The 16,331-nt window shown below is 46.2% G+C and overlaps 1 protein-coding gene across 1 annotated transcript in view; it reads left to right on the top strand.

Annotated features, from left to right (window-relative positions):
• Positions 1-7,021: 7,021 nt before the first annotated feature.
• Positions 7,022-16,331, top strand: part of LOC119440207 (uncharacterized) — a 78,034-nt gene continuing 68,724 nt past the window's right edge. Inside the window, exon 1 of the mRNA XM_049662810.1 lies at positions 7,022-7,207. Within this exon, the coding sequence (XP_049518767.1) occupies positions 7,123-7,207 (85 nt within the window). The 5' untranslated portion in view covers positions 7,022-7,122. The remainder of the gene's footprint in view (positions 7,208-16,331) is intronic.

The raw sequence follows: 16,331 nt of genomic DNA, 5'->3' as shown, positions 1-16,331 counted from the left end.
CAGGCAATGGGCCGGATTACTGATGTTCCTGTGGGAGAAACAAATATTTCGGCCTTTTATTGCTTGTATACTGCAGCTGATTAAACCTCGAGAAGGTGAGGCTGACAGATACGGCACAATCTGTAAGTAAAAAAATAAGAATTTTTTTCTTACAGGCCGGGCCTGGTCATGCAACGCGGGCCCTAGCTAAGCTTAGTAATGAACGCCCGGGCCCGCACCAGGCCCGGGCTCAGTAACACGGGCCCGGGCCGGGCCCGGGCTAGTCACGGCCATGTACGCCCGGGCCCGGGCCGGGCTCGGGCTTTGTATTACGGGCCCGGGCTGGGCTCGGGCCTCGTAAAGCGGGCCCGGGCTGGGCTCAGGCCGAAAAATCAGGCCCGTGCAGTGCTCTATCCTGAACAATCTTGTCCCCGATAATACATTCTCCAAACATCCAAACATTGAATATGCTCTGTAAGACGTGATATGGTAAAAACCTGTATTTTAACGGTTGGACTGTATTGTACAGATTAAGCCTACAGACGTATTCCGGCTTCTGCATGCAATAAGCACGTACATTTTGACGGTCGAACCGTATAGTACAGATTCAGCATTCAGATTCAGCATTCAGATTCAGCATACAGATTCTCCCATTTTCTGAATATGGGAAGCTCCCGTACTTCAACGGTTGAACAGCAAAGTACAGATTCAGCATACAGAGTCGTCTGTTTTATAAATATGAAAGCACTCGTATTTTGTATTACGGTCTCTATTTTACAGCTGTCCGTTCCACAGAAATGACCATTCTTTATTTACGGAAAAGTGTTCGGCAAAGAGAGCGAAAACGAAAAACAGAGCGAGAAGCGAAAAGAGAGCGAGAACGCCAAAGTGGGCGGAAGTTATTTTCCGCGCATGTCCAACATGTTCACATTTGCATTGCTACTGCCGCTTTCGCCAAATCTACCTACTGTGAGCACACTTGTCCGCGTGATGGCGCTTGTCAACACGCCATTTCAAGCAACATGTTCATACATGGATCAATCAGACATCAAAAAGAGTGATTGCATGCAATTTCACCCGCACTGCTTTTAAAGATGGATGTAGAAGACGAATAAATAGTTTTATTCTACTTAGCCTGTTGTTTCCGGAGATGCGCAAGAAGCAGCTAAAGAAGCGGACGCCCCGAAAGCGGCGGAGATAGATTCGCATGGCTCAGCAAAAACTTTAGAAGTTAAATGGCAACGCTTTGCTGCTGCATCTCCATTCTTCTAATCCCCAGCTCCTCAGCAATCTTCGTCCAAATCACGCTCTTGTTGAAGCTGCCCTTGTAGAGGCTGTGAATTTTATAGCAGAACACGGAGTAATTATTGACCGCGTCGATGAGCATCTCCGCAGACACTTTTGGCGACAATTTCAACGTTTACATGCCAGTGCAGCTTCCTGCGCGGCGGACACGCCTTCGCCGAGGCGAAAAACCACTCGGATCTTCTCGGCCACGGCGCTTAGCTTCTGCTTCGACGGCGCGCACCTCTGGATTCCAGCGTCGGCAGCGCTGCGCTTCTGCTGGGGCAGCTCGTTTAGCAGCAGCGGCAGTCCAAACATTTCCACCTTTTGAGTCGCTCATTGTTCAGAAAGAAAGCGGGAGCACGGGAACGCGTGGCTCCCGCGGGGCGCATTCTCGGGTGGCGGCGACGCAGGCGAAGTAGCGCCAGTGCTGCGAACCTCCGAAGCCAGTTTGCCCCGAAATCGGATAAAAACATTCCCTAGATTTTCCTAGTTTCCTTTAGGATACAGTTGTTCCCTTTGCCAGTATGCTTTTCGTACAGATAAACCCGTTTGTTACGCAGATAGACTGCGAAGGTGTAGCTTACGTTTATTGCCGCGCTCGTTTTTATAAATTGAAATAATGAAGACGCTGCGCTCGGGCCTAGATTATGCTGCAGTGCAAGTTCTTGCAGCACAAAAGCTTTTCTTTCCTTCACAAACTTTCCCTATATATAATTTTTGTCCTAAACAAGACATAAGATCCCTAGATCCAGGGAAGATCTAGCGATTATGCGGGCACTCGAGGCGCGTTGGCGCCGCCGGTGCCGCCGCAGCCGTGCTGTCGGGATAACCATGGGGCACGAGTGACCCCCCGCGTGGAGTGTTAGAACGCCTCCACGGAGGCGCAGTACATTTGGTTGCGAGAATAGCGAAGCCCAGTAGATGCACCGTCACACACCAATCAATCGGCTCGGCAGGAGCCAGTGCAGCGTTGTCGCTTCCGGTGTTAATTACGAGAATTTATTGAAAAATTTCGTGAAGTATATAAAAAGCAACACCCTGTACCAGAATGACTAAACAAATTGGAGCCACTTGAATCCTTAAAAGACTTTTAAAGCTTAGGAATCGTCCAATGATTGGCTGGCATGCTTTTTTTAATTTTTTATTTGAATATACTGCAGGCCCTTCACGGCCCGTGCAGGAGTGGTACAGAAATGTAATGATTAAAACATCATGGGGAAAAGTCGATACAGAGAATGTCATACAGAAGTCATACAGAAATGTAATGAAAAAAAATCATGGTGAGAAGTCAATACACTGAATGCGGTTAATAAAAGAGTCGATGTTATTGCAACACACAATATCGTTAGTTAACTTGTTCCACTGGGAAATGGCGGATGGAAAAAGGGAGTGCTTGTAAACATTAACACGACTTGGGGGAGAATATATTGTTTTAGAATGATTTAGTCTGGTTGAGCGTTTTGGAGGATCTTGCAGGTAATGAGAACGTGTTATCTGGAAATGACCATGGTATAATTCATAGATGAATTTTAGTCGTGAAATTCCTCTTCTCTGCGAGAGGGATTTTAGGTTTGCCCTTGCGATCAGACCTGAGATACTAGACTGCCTTTTGTAATCCGAATATACAAACCTAACTGCTAATTTTTGTATGCGTTCTATTTTATTTATAAGGCGTTTTTGATGAGGGCTCCAGATTAAATCAGCGTATTCTAGGCATGGCCTTATTAGTGTTTTGTACGCATTTAGTTTGAGGTGGGGTGGTGCTGCGCGCAGTTTTCTTTTCAAAAAGAATAGTTTGCCTTCGGCTTTTTGACAGATGGTCGATATGTGGGGCTCCCAGTTAAGGTTAGGCGTGAATTTAATACCTAGATATTTTACCTGGTCGCTTTTGTTGATTATTGAGCTTCCGATCGAATATGTAAAGTTAAGATGGAAGTTTCTTATTTGTGAAAGAAATGTAATGTGTTTTTGATGTGTTCAATTTCATGCCCCATGTGTTGCACCAAGAGTTAATTGTTTGCAGTGAATTGTGAAGTTCTATCTGGTCGTCTGAGTTGTGTACGACTGTGTACACGACACAGTCGTCAGCTTTATTTTGTCTTACAGTTGCAAATATGACTGCATCTGTGAAAACGCAAGCAATAGAAAACGGAAAATCTACGTGGCGTAATGGCTTCAATGTTGCGGGCTTCGGTGCTAGAGGTCCTGTTTTCGCATTCGTCCGACAAGACTTTACTCATGTTTACCTAATTATTTATTGCGCAGTACTTTGTTTAAAATGACGAGTTTACAAGGTCGCGACACCGTTTGAACCCCGAAGGACGATGTTTAGGCAAATCCACGTACTAACCATAATTCCAATGCTGGTTGAACCATCACGCTTATAGCTCCCGTCGACACCAGCGCCACAGTTTCCTCTAGTGTTTATTCTATGAAACTCTATGGTCTCAGGATGTGTACTACCATTGAAATACGGCGCCTGTAGCACCTCTGCCAACGCTTTTTTTTATCGCGCAAGCATATTGTGACACGCCTGGTATCTGCCATAATGACGCTGCGCTCGGGCCTAGATTATGTTGCATTGTAAGTTCTTGCAGCACAAAAGCTTTTCTGTTCCTGCTGCGCAGCTGCAGTAGTCTCGCGGGCTGTGTCATGCATGACACGGCATGTTGTTATCGCCTCCGCATTTTGTTAGAACACCGCGTGAGAAGCCGGTCACGTGGTAGCAGTGTCTCAATATGTGTATGTATATATATATATATATATATATATATATATATACAGGGTGTCCCAGCTATTACGCAGCATGATTTTAAAAAAAGTAAATTAAATTATAGGGTTTTACGTGCCAAAACCAGTTCTGATTATGAGGCACGCCGTAGTGGGGGACTCCGGAAATTTGGACCACCTGGGGTTCTTTAACGTGCACCTAAATCTAAGTACACGGGTGTTTTCGCCCCCATCGAAATGCGGCCGCCGTGGCCGGGATTCGATCCCGCGACCTCGTGCTCAGCAGCCCAACACCATAGCCACTGAGCAACCACGGCGGGTGCAGCATGATTTAAAAAAGAGGACCGGCGTTACGCAAAGCCCACCTAGTGCGTATTGTTTCCAGTACAGTGGAGTAGCCACCAGTAATTTTTTTCGTTACTGAGATTCAATTAATTAATTGTAATTAGTTATCTGACTCGAGAAGCACTGTCCTAATTATCAAAGTGTCAATGAGAAAGTTGTAGAGCAACATAAAGACTCCCGATGCAGCTTTCTGTTGCTCAATACGTGCTACATAGAAGTGTTTTTCCAAGCATGAAAGAAGCCCGCGAATACACGCAAAGTGCCTCGAGCGGCCAGTCGTGCGGCAATTCTGCGTGTATTCACGGGCTTCTTTCACACTCGAAAAAACACATTTATCTAGCACGTATTAAGCAACAGAAAGCTGTATGATAGAAGCTCACTCAACACAACTGTGTTGAGTGAGCTTTTGCACCACACTTTGCAATATAGTGAACGTGATCTAAATCATAGATCCGGGACCTCAAAGAAGTGCGACATAATGCTAATGCATTTCTCTTGCATTTAGAACTAAATCGCCACAGATATTTTTAACGAAGCAACATCGTTTTGGTCCCCTCACCGCGTGTGACCTAGCTGTGCCCGCACGAGCCACCACGGAAGGGCACTTGTGTGTTTATCTGTCATTGTTTTAAACACGATCGGAGCCAGCTATTTCGTTATCTGCACGACTCACCCCGTGACACAGGGCACAATCAGACACTTCAGTATTACAAGGCTGAGTTTACTTTTTCCTCTTAGCTTATCTTTCAGGCTTTTCCCGGGAAGAAAACTAGCTATATCTGCCTGCACAGCAGTACTGCTTGAGAGACATTTAGAATTTTCTTGGCCTTGTCACTTCTTTTTGTGCTACTACTCAATTTGTTACGTGTCAATACACTTTTCTAATCATCGAGAAGCCTGCTTCACATTGCTGTGGTTTCCGCTAGTTGTTTTACAATTATACACATTAAGAAACATTTGCACCCCAGCGACTTATCTCGCATTCAAAGAATAATCGTATTCTGTCTTGCGTGCGTTCCCCCCCCCCCTTTTTTTTTTGCACTGGGCACCCGTTCTCTCAGGTCACGAACGGTATTCGCCTACAAGCGATGCATAGCTCAATTCCTGACAGCAAAGTAGCGAGCGCGGGCGTTAGAAAAATAATTGTCCTGAAGAGGGAGCTTTAGTTCAGGCATAACTCCAATTTTGCCCGATTTGGACTGACAGGCCCAACTTTGCTTTTAAATGCACCAAACCTCATCGAAGTAGGTGCAGTGGCTGCCGAGAAAAACGTTTCCTTCCTTCCAGTGTATTTGAAGGAATGAATGAATTGTATTTCTCGTCCGAGCGAGGGGAGACTGGGGCTAAAGGCACGAAAGGCCTGTCAGAGGGCCCAGCCCCCACAGTTACAAGAGCAGTGATAATTCATACAAATGAATACATATAAGACGTACATGCATCTCGCCCAAGAGAACAGAATTCAGTAACAGTAATGATGACAACATTCGTTCATTGGAATTAGTAAGCCACAAAAGACATAAGCACAAATGCTATCTATATGAACTTTTTGTTAGGTCATACATGTATACATAAAGATGTAAAAGAGCCCTCTAGCTAAGGCTTGCTCTTATTATTAGTGACGTTGGATTAGTGTTTCTGGGAGACAGTTACTAAGATAAAGCCCAAAGGGCGTCAAACGTTTAAGTATCTATGATGCACTATTTAAAAAATGTTACTTTCACCAGTGGCAGCCGGTCTTCTCGTCGATTTCTGTACTTGTTTGTGCACAGGTACAGTCGCGTTTGACACGCTCTGCAACACGGCCCCAATAGTCCAAGGACCTCCAAGAGTGCAAGGCGGCGCCGACGTACAAAAACTTTGATTAATTAATACGAGTATTAGGAATACTGCTTAGTTCTCGAATTTTTCTTGTGTCAACGCCGTCATATGTAAGCTTCTGTACGTGTTCAGGGCTCCTGTACGTGTATGTACATTTTGTATTTACATAAAGCTTTTCGCTGAGCCTCTAATTGTAGACCCATTGTGTGAGACTCGGAGAGTGCACATCTGTGGCACAGTTCCTGCTCCACACGCTCACCTAATAACACCCACCGGGGAAATCCAGTGGCTATGGTGCTCCCGAGCTCGAGGTCACGGGCTGGAGACCGGCCGCCGCGGCCGCATTCCGATGCAGGCAGAATGCAAAAACTTTCGTGTATTCTGCATTGGGTGCACAATAAAGAACTCCAGGTGGTCAAAATTTGCTCAGCGTGCCTCATAATCAGATCGTGCCTTTAAGCTGACCCTAGAATTGAATCATTTAAATTTAATTGCAAACCTAAGTAGAATCCTTAAAAGAAATACATAGATACAGAATGCAAATACGTAGAAGAATCTTTTGACATAGGTTTTCCAGCTGTAAATTGTATCTACGTGGCGTTTGTTTCTGTCTGTTACAAGATTTACATGAAAAGGAAAAGCTGGAAAAAATAGTATGGCTTGGATACGCTGTAAAAGAAACCCAAAACAAATGAAAACCATTTGTGAAAGATTGGCAGCGGGCTGCGCAAGCGACCGCTGTAAACAAAGCGAGGCCTTTGCTCTTACGCTATCGTCTATGCGTAGCAGCTGAATGCGAGTTCTTCGCGATTAGCACACCAGGCGTTATCACGTCCGGCGTCGCTTACCGATAGCGGCTTCCAACGGCTCCCTCCGTTCAGATCTTGCATTCAGACGAAACGCGTGCTCCGCGAAAGTGACCCAGTCCTGTTTGATACCATCTCTCAACGGATCGCACTGAAAATGGAACTCAAACAGGCAGACCTTCCCAAGCCCGAGAGGCGGCAGTTTGGATCCACCGACATCATGGTGCCGGAGCTGTCTTTTGGTGAGTGAGATTCAAAGCGATCGTGCACACATGTAAACCTGCACAGATACTTGAGCCCCGGAAGGCGCGTTAAGTACCCTAAGAATGCTAACGCATCTAAATGCTCGTGTGCTTATATTTAGGTGCCCGTTGCAGAATCCCAGGTGGTCAAAATTATACCGCGAGTGCCCCACTAGAATGGGTAGCGCATCAAGCTGCTGTGAACAGGGAACCGGGTCCGAAACCAACCGGCGGAGCAGCATGGGTCACACCGAGTATGTGGCGATGTGTACATGTGTGCCGGCCTTCTAGGAAGCTCATTGACGCCGCCACGGGTGACTGTAGATGCGGGACCGGGTATAGTACTGCTGGTCTAAGCAACTCTTTGACGACGAATCGCAGCACTGGGTATGTGCCACTCGGTCTGTGCAGGTCTTCAATGAACCTTTTTCATGCCACCTTGGGTCGCTGGGTATGCTCCAGTAGGTGTGCGCTGCTGTGTTCAGTGGAAGTCTTCGACGCCAAGTTGAGTCGCTTAGTATGTGCCGCTGGCATTGTGCCAGTCTGCAATGACGAAACGATCACGTAAACTTGTACGATGTTGCGCGAATTCCTCAAGGACAGCAACCCGACGCTTAAAGCAGGCTGCGCCACAAATGCACTGGGTGCATCCCGCTTTTCAATGAACACCTTTCACGCCAACGCTTTAGTGAGCTGCGCGATGAATACGAAGGTTATGTGCCGCTTTTCGATGAACCTCTCGCAAACTCCAGTCACTGAGTATGCGTCACTGCGCGCGCAAGCGAGGGAACAATGCTCAGCATTCGCAGGCTCCGGCGCGCCACGCTTCTCGTCTCGGAGGCCACGCGTGGACATGTCGGCAGTGCCACTAGATGGCGCTGAGTGTCCAGAAAGAAGCTAGAGAGGAGCCCGCTTACCGCACGACACGCGTTTCTCAGCGCTCGCACGCACCATTGCGCCGTGCACTTCGGAGGCCACACGTAGGGTTCACGGCCGCGGTGCTACATGGCACCGAGTCTTCTAAGGGGAGCACGAAAGAGGAGTACACCCCTCATACATAACTTGTTTTGACGATGGTAATCAGACGTTGGTATCCTAATAAAGAAACGACAAAACATGAAAGTGTCCAACTCAAGAGATCAGATAGAAATCGCTGAACTTTCAAAACTGATCATCAAGAAGAAGGTAAGGGATATTCGAAATTATAACGTGGAAAGATTGAGGCAGCCGTAAAATATGGACGCAGCATTAACTCAGTGAGAAGAAAGCTTGGCATAGGACAAGGCAAGATGTATGCACTGAAAGATAAGCATGGTAATATCATCAGCAATTTCGATGACATAGTAAAAGCAGCGGAAGAATTCTATACTGACCTGTGCAGTGCCCAAAACAGCCATGCTACTTTCATTAGAAATAGTGATGATCTGGATACATAGGCTCCTTCTATAACTAGCGATGAAGTTAGGAGGGCCTTGAAAGACATGACCAGGGGAAAACCTGCTGGAGAAGATCGAATAACAGTACATTTAATGAAAGATGGAGGAGATATCATGATTGAAAAGCTTGCGGCCCTTTATACGCAATGCCTCACAACTTCAAGTGTACCAGAGAGCTGGAAGAACGCCATTATTATACTAATCCATAAGAAGGGAGACGTTAAAGAATGGAAGAATTATAGACCCATTAGCTTGCTTTCCGTATTGTATAAAATATTCACCAAGATAATTTCCAATAGATTCAGGGCAACACTTGACTTCAGACAACCAAGAGAACAGGCTAGCTTCAGGAAGGGATATTCTACGATGGATCATATCCATGTCATCAATTAGGTAATCGAGAAGTCTGCGGAGTACAATCATCCTCTCTATATGGCTTTCATAGGTTATGAAAAGGCATTTGATTCAGTAAGATACCAGCAGTCATACAAGCATTGCGCAATCAAGGAGTACAGGAGGCATACGTGAATATATTAGCAAATATCTGCAATGATTCCACAGCTACCTTGGTTCTCCATAAGAAAAGTAGAAAGTTACCTATCAAGAAAGGGGTCAGGCAAGGAGACACAATCATACAATGCTATTCACTGCATGCTTAGAAGACGTTTTCAAGCTCTTAGACTGGGAAGACTTAGGAGTGAGGATCAACGGCGAATATCTAAGCAACCTTCAGTTTGATAATGACATTGTCCTATTCAGAAACAATGTAGACGAATTACAACAAATGATTGAGGACCTCAATCGAGAAAGTGTAAGAATTGGGCTGAAGATGAATATGCAGAAGGACAAAGATAATGTTCAATAGCCTGGCAAGGGAACGAGCATTCAGGATCGCCAGTCAGCTCTAGAGTCTGTAAAGGAGTATGTTTATCTAGGTCAATTACTCACAGGGGATCCTGATCATGAGAAAGAAATTTACAAAAGGATAAAATTGGGTTGGAGTGCATACGGCAGGCATTGCCAAATCCTGACTGAGAGCTTCCCACTGTCATTCGAAAGAAAAGTGTATACAATCATTGCATTCTACCGGTGCTAACATCTGAGGCAGAAACTTGGAGGTTAACAAAGAAGCTCGAGAACAAGTTAAGGACCGCACAAAGAGCGATGGAACAAAATATCTTAGGAGTAACGTTAAGAGACATGAACAGAGCGGTGTGGATCAGAGCACAAACAGGGATATCCGATGTTCAAGTGGACATTAAGCGGAAGAAATGGAGCTGGGCAGGCCATGTAATGCGTAGGATGGATAACCGGTGGACCATTAGGGTTACAGAATGGATACCAAGAGAAGGCAAGCGAAGTCGAGGACGGCAGAAAACCAGGTGGAATGATGAAGTCAGGAAATTCGCAGGCGCAAGTTGGAGTACGCTAGCGCAAGACAGGGGTAATTGGAGATCGCAGGGAGAGGCCTTCGTCCTGCAGTGGGCATAAATATAGGCTGATGATGATGATGATGATGATGATGATGATGATGATGATGAATCCGTTTTTTCGCTATATTGATTTAGCGCTAACGCATTTCCGCCGACAGTCATAGGGAAATGGGTTCCGCCGATTTCCTTAAGCCGGTTCCTATTACCGACTGGTATGGCACCAACGTGTTAGTATACCACATGTAGAAGCGGAAAGCAGCCCATCCATGTGCATACGTGGAGAAAGCGACCTTCTGCTTACGTTTTTGTAGTAAAGAAAAGTAACGATTTACTTTGAAGCTTATAGCATTGAGTTGTAGCAGATGAAGCTCTAATAATGTATGGTAGGTTTACATTTTCATGATACAGTCTGAATTTTTGCGTGCACTCGTGGTATTACAAGCGCACGTCACGGGTGGTTTTCGTCGTCTGTGATGGCACAACTGACTTGATGAACTTAGTGGCAATTATCATAAAAGCTGACGCCAAGTCGATGCTTGTAAATAAATAAGTAAATAAATAAATAAATAAATAAATAAACAGAGAAATGTGTAAATAAAAGACAATTCACCTATATGAAGCTCCACATTCATTAAAATTTGTACGCGGCATGAATATGTTACGTAATCTCTTTCGGTTTAATACAAAAAGGGAGTGAGGGCATTGTGCACGAGGTTATTCTCCGTTTCTTCACATCTCTGCATGTCATTCACATCACTGCACGTCGTGCAAAACATTAACCTTTGTTTTTTTTCTACGGGAGGGGGCCTTCATCCATTTCTGACCATGCGCCCTTAACGCTGTTGCCATTTCACGCAGCCCCCTAAAAACTTAACGGAGCCTCCAAACGATAGCGAGCATTCAGTGGATAGAGCAGAAACATATACTAAGAGCAAACAAGGCCATCGGTGACGCGCGAAGAAAGCAATCAAAATCGTAGTTTTAGACTATGGCTTTATGAAAGCATACACACCAAGAGACAACGCAAAAACACATTCAAGCAGAAGACATTGAATCCAATCCGAGTAGAATACAGTCGTGAAGCGTGCCTACTGGCGGCGAAACTTTTAGAATTTAAAAAATTGCTTGGAAACACACGCTTACGTACCTTTGGCATAATTTAATCAGTTTCTGCGCAATACAGTTACGAGCACAATCACAACAATAGGAGAACAACTACAAAAACAATAACACGACGACCATGATGCTGCGTTTACAGACAAAAAACAAAGCCAGGAAACGCACTCGTGGGGGCGAAGGCTCGATGACTGCTGTGATGAAAGCTGTCCTCGGAAACGACTTAGCTCTACTTTGCCTCATATTAAACGATGTTTAACAATGCTTCTATTACTACGCTAATTTGGTCAAGTCCTAAACTTTTTAATATTAAAATTAACATTTTTTTTACTGTATGTTGAAAGCGAGATATTTTCATACACTTTATTGTAGAACGAAGGTACAGTCCCAGCGGAAAAAGATTAGCACAACTGATAGGCGTCCGGAGCGGCAAAATCACGACACGCTGTCTGACAGGCCATTCCCCGCTTAGGAAAATGGAATGTGCCACTCCGGCCACCAGTCAATTGTGCGAATCTTTTTCTGCTGGGGCTGTACAAAGGAAATCCTTACTGGATTCTCAGACAGAAAGATCGACAGCTTGAATATTTGTCCTGATCCGGACATCTAACCTGGCACCAACAACTTTCCAGGCCATCTGTTTCTCTGCACTATATTTTATCTCCGTATATCCTGTGCCTTGCCCATGAGCAACATAAAGTGTGCACTGAGCACAAGTATTACAGACACTTTAATAAACTCGTTTCAAATTTTCCCCTTTTCAACTCAAAGTTAAAGAGACAGGCTATTCTGAAAAATACGACTCAGTCTATACAAATAAATGCAAACACAAGCCCACGCACAGCTCTCAAAAGCCCCCATCTCTTCTGCGGCCCAGTTCCTGCTCTAAACCGGTTGCTGGTATGAGGGGCACCGTGGTTAGAAGCTGTAGGCCACGACATTACCAACCTATCATTTATTAACATGCTCAAAACATTCAGTGTACGCACCTTTGTGCATTTCATCTCTGTCGGAATGCAACCGCTTTAGCCTTCAATACAAACTCTTGACTTCGTTCGAAGCACCATCGAGGCGCTTTTTTATCAGATGCTGAGTAGCCAAGGGGAAGCGATGAACGGTGATACGATGTCAGTGTAATAGGCACCAAAACGCGCCCTTACGGATGTTACGTAGCGAAGTTTTCAGTAATGACGTTCTCAGCGTCGGCAGCCAATCCTTTCTGCGTTTGCTTTTCATGGCAGCTTTCATAGCTTTCCTATGCGAAGGAAGCGCGCATTTCGTCGACGGTTGGCTCTCGGCGACATCATCGTCCAACAAATTAGGTGCTACCGGCTGCCTAGGAAGCAGTTATTGGTCCTATTCACGACATTAAAATCACACCTGCAACTGCGTTCAGCGCGTTCACATGCCATTTCGATGTGTATGCGCGCGAAATACTGACACTGGCAGCTATCTTGATGCATTTAGACAACAGACCACTGTCGGAGGACATCCTGCTAGGCGCACGGCCGGAGAGTTACGCGTGCTCTTTCACGTTTCTTAGGCGACACGGGCCTGGACTCGTGCTTGTGATGGTAACATATATGCGATATGTTCTTTCACCTCGTTTCTCCCATTCTAATCCCCATTATGACCCACTCTCTTCCCTAGCTCTTTCCTTCGCTTACGTAAAGTAGCAGGCCAGATGCTCTATTTTCGAGCCGACCTCTCACCATTTTCCAATCAATAAACTACTTCTTCGATGGGTGTGCAGGTGCTGCTGGCCTTGCTTTGAGGCTATGTGAACTATTTATGATGCAGGTTGCTCTTCTTAAAGCGAAGCTGTATATGGTTAGCCGATTCGTCCGTCTGTCCCCTGTACGCAGAAACTATCATCATCAGCAATCGCTCGAGCGTCATCGTCTTCTTCCACAACTGGCTTCGTTGCTGTTCATCATTCCAGCTTGGAATTTCACTTCTCCCTCGTCGTAATGGGGACGCGGCGTTTACGGAAGTATGAGCCATTGCTTAAGGGGGTATGAGCCACTCATTGTCGTACGTGACGGGCAGATTTAATTTTGAAGCAATTTTACCCGCCGTGGTAGCGCAGTTAGCTAAGACGTTGCGCTGCTGAGCACGAGGTCGCGGGATCAAATCCCGGCCGCGGCAGCCGCATTTCGATGGAGCCGAAATGCAAAAACGCCCGTGTGCTTGCGTTGTAGTGCACGGTAAAGAACCCCAGGTGGTCAAAATTATTCCGGAGCCCTCCACTGCGGCGTGCCTCATAATCACAACTGGTTTTGGCACGTAAAACCTCAGAAAGAAACGAATCAGGTGATTTAATTTTGAAGGATCGTAAGCTGCAATACGGCAACGGCGGAGTGCGGGCATACCGTCAGTGACGTTGTTTTCTCCGTCGCCGCCGAACATGTGTGTGTAACCTCACTAAGAAACACAAAGGCGTAACCAATAATTGAAGAACACTTTAATGTACCGTCGGGATTAATCCAGTGATAAACACCGGGGCCGCACGTTTCAGCTTCGCTGGTTAACTATCTTGTACGGAGTGCTTGGGCGGTGATTTCTTTTCAAGCGAAGCTTGTATTGGTTCACATGTTTCGGTGGCGTTGTCGTCACGGAAAAATTACGTGTGGCGCATGCCCGCATTGCATATGCGGGCATGACACGGGGATATGCGGGTATGATCCAGGGACAATAAAGAAAGAAAGAAAGAAAGAAAGAAAGAAAGAAAAGAAAGAAAGAAAGAAAGAAAGAGCAGGTGCCGGGAAAGCTGCGCCGACGCCGGATCACGTGACGCGCACGACCAATCAGGGTCATTTGGTATGTCGTGGGGAGGGAACGGAAAGGAAATGGGGGTTGGCGCGCGCTCCGCCGGGCTTCACTCACCTCTGATCAGTTTCGGCGAACGAATTGGAAGGCCCCGCGTGGCGCGTTCCGCCGAGAAGCAGTCTGCGTTTGAGCAACGGCGCCGCGAACTCACTCGGGAAAGGGCTCGTCGTCGACGTGCCGATTCTAGCGTGAGGGCTTCCATAGCCCTGGCTAAACGTCAGCGAAGAGTCCAGGACCCCGAGTTGCGGGAGCGCGATGTTGAGGCCAAACATCAGCGTCGTCTAGCCCTCCAGGAACCCGACAACCGTGGTGCACGCCTCGGCAACGCTAGCGCGCCAACTTCCCCGGTGGGAAGGCCACGTTTCAACGCGAGTTTCTCAACCGGAACTTCGGAGCCAGCTGCAGTGCGTGTGACCGGCTGTGGTTCGCGCACAACGTGGTACTCGTCAGTGAAGTTCGTTACGAAACAGCGAAGAAATACACGACCAAGTTTCGCTTACCCCCATTTTCTTGACAAGGGAGGGGCTATATATTTTTTTTGCCTAATTAGTATAGTCACTTCGTAATACCGGAACTGCCACTGTTTTGACAGTACCATAAACGGGAGAGAGCAGTTGCGCTTGTCGTCGCTGTAGCAGACACCTGGAAAAGGTTGCTGTCAAAGAGAGCCCCGCATTGACTTACCGTAAGAACATAGCGTCCACAACGCCGCATGGAGGCTGCACGGCCGCCATTATTTATGTTGGCTCTCTGGTAGACTGTTGAGAGGTCACGTGTGTTGAAACTTGTGGCGGGAATGGAAGTTTTGCACAGCACAATTTTGCGTTTTCATCAAGATGACGAAACGTGACGTGCATGGAGCTGCAGACTATTTCGAATAAAACTTTCTTCCGGTCCTTAGCAGGTATATAGCGCTGTTGGCGCTTAAAAATAATGTAAATGGTAGCTTGCACATGCCCGCGCAATGCATCTACAATTTCGTATGTGGTAGCGCTATAAAATAGCCACCATGTCAGCTTGCTGATTAGCTAAAAAATATCACGTGAGAAGCGTCACAGGAAGAGCAGTTTTGTAAACGTCAATTAGACGTTACGTGACGTTCCGCTGGGCCGCCATTGCATAGATTTTCCGCCATAATGTGCGGTGTGACGATCTGCGTGAATTGAGCGGCCGAGAGGCAATGTATCGCCGTTCACAACAAGATTTAGGCTTTTCATGCGCAAAATGCTATAAATTACAGCAGTTCCCAAACTAACATGCGCTAAAAAAAGAATAAAGGTATTTCAGCCTTTGACGAATAAATTAGTGTTCTACACGTAAAAAACACTCCAACTATGAGAGAAGGTTTAATAAGCCAGGAAACCAAATGGAGAAAGAACGAGAGGTGGCTAGCGACACCGTATTAAAGTTGCAGCCGCAGCATGCCTTGATGTCAAAACTTTGGCGGAGCCTGCTAGGGTTTAGCCTTGATTTGTCGGTAAAAAATAAATATGCACAATATAACCAAGGCAACACTTAGCAAGCTTCATTAATTTCTATTGCTTCTGCCCAATCCTAAATACATATGATAACAACCTTAAAATCCATGATGTTACACTGACGCACCGGCGCTGGCATCCCGGCACGAAATTTGAGAACTAGAACTTTTACTTCTATTTCTTTTTTTTTCAATAATCAGCCTATTACCGCAATATTATCAAATATAGAGTTTACGAGGAATGCTTTGTCAAGCTAAGTTGGGGATTTAGTGTCAGTTTAGGCGCTGTGGCCGGATCACGTTTTGTTCACGGCCAGACTACCTGTCTATGCAGGTGCCTCCGGTCTGGGGCTCGTGAAAGAAGGCAGTGCGGAAGAGGAGGAGGCTGTGGCCGCAGTCCGCAATGCCCTTCGCTGCGGAGTGAACTACTTTGACACGGCTCCTTGGTACGGGCAGGGCAGGTCCGAGGTCGTTCTCGGAAAGGTACGCAGGTCTACCCTGGCAGAGATTGTTCAGCACTCGGTCTACAGGAACACTGCTTTTGTGACATACGTAACTGCTGACGCGATTGGGCACCGCAAAGATCATTCTGGTCAGGGGTCGCGGCAAGATTGTACATCTTCATAGAGGAGCCAGGATATCTTATGATATCAGTCATCACTCTATTGATCTTGCTTTATTTCTCGATTGTTAGCGGTGAACGCGAAATCTTTTAGACTTGGATGGTCATGGTTTTTAACTTGGATGGTGAGGACACCGTGTGTCCAAACAAGGTGCAGAACATTTTGGTTATCTCTACCTCTCACGATCAAAACGCGAGGGCTTATTCAAGA

Source organism: Dermacentor silvarum, chromosome 2 (assembly GCF_013339745.2).
Source record: "Dermacentor silvarum isolate Dsil-2018 chromosome 2, BIME_Dsil_1.4, whole genome shotgun sequence".
Taxonomy (NCBI): Eukaryota; Metazoa; Arthropoda; class Arachnida; order Ixodida; family Ixodidae; genus Dermacentor; species Dermacentor silvarum.
Note: the sequence above shows the minus strand (reverse complement) of the source record. Positions and strands in the feature narration are given on the sequence as shown.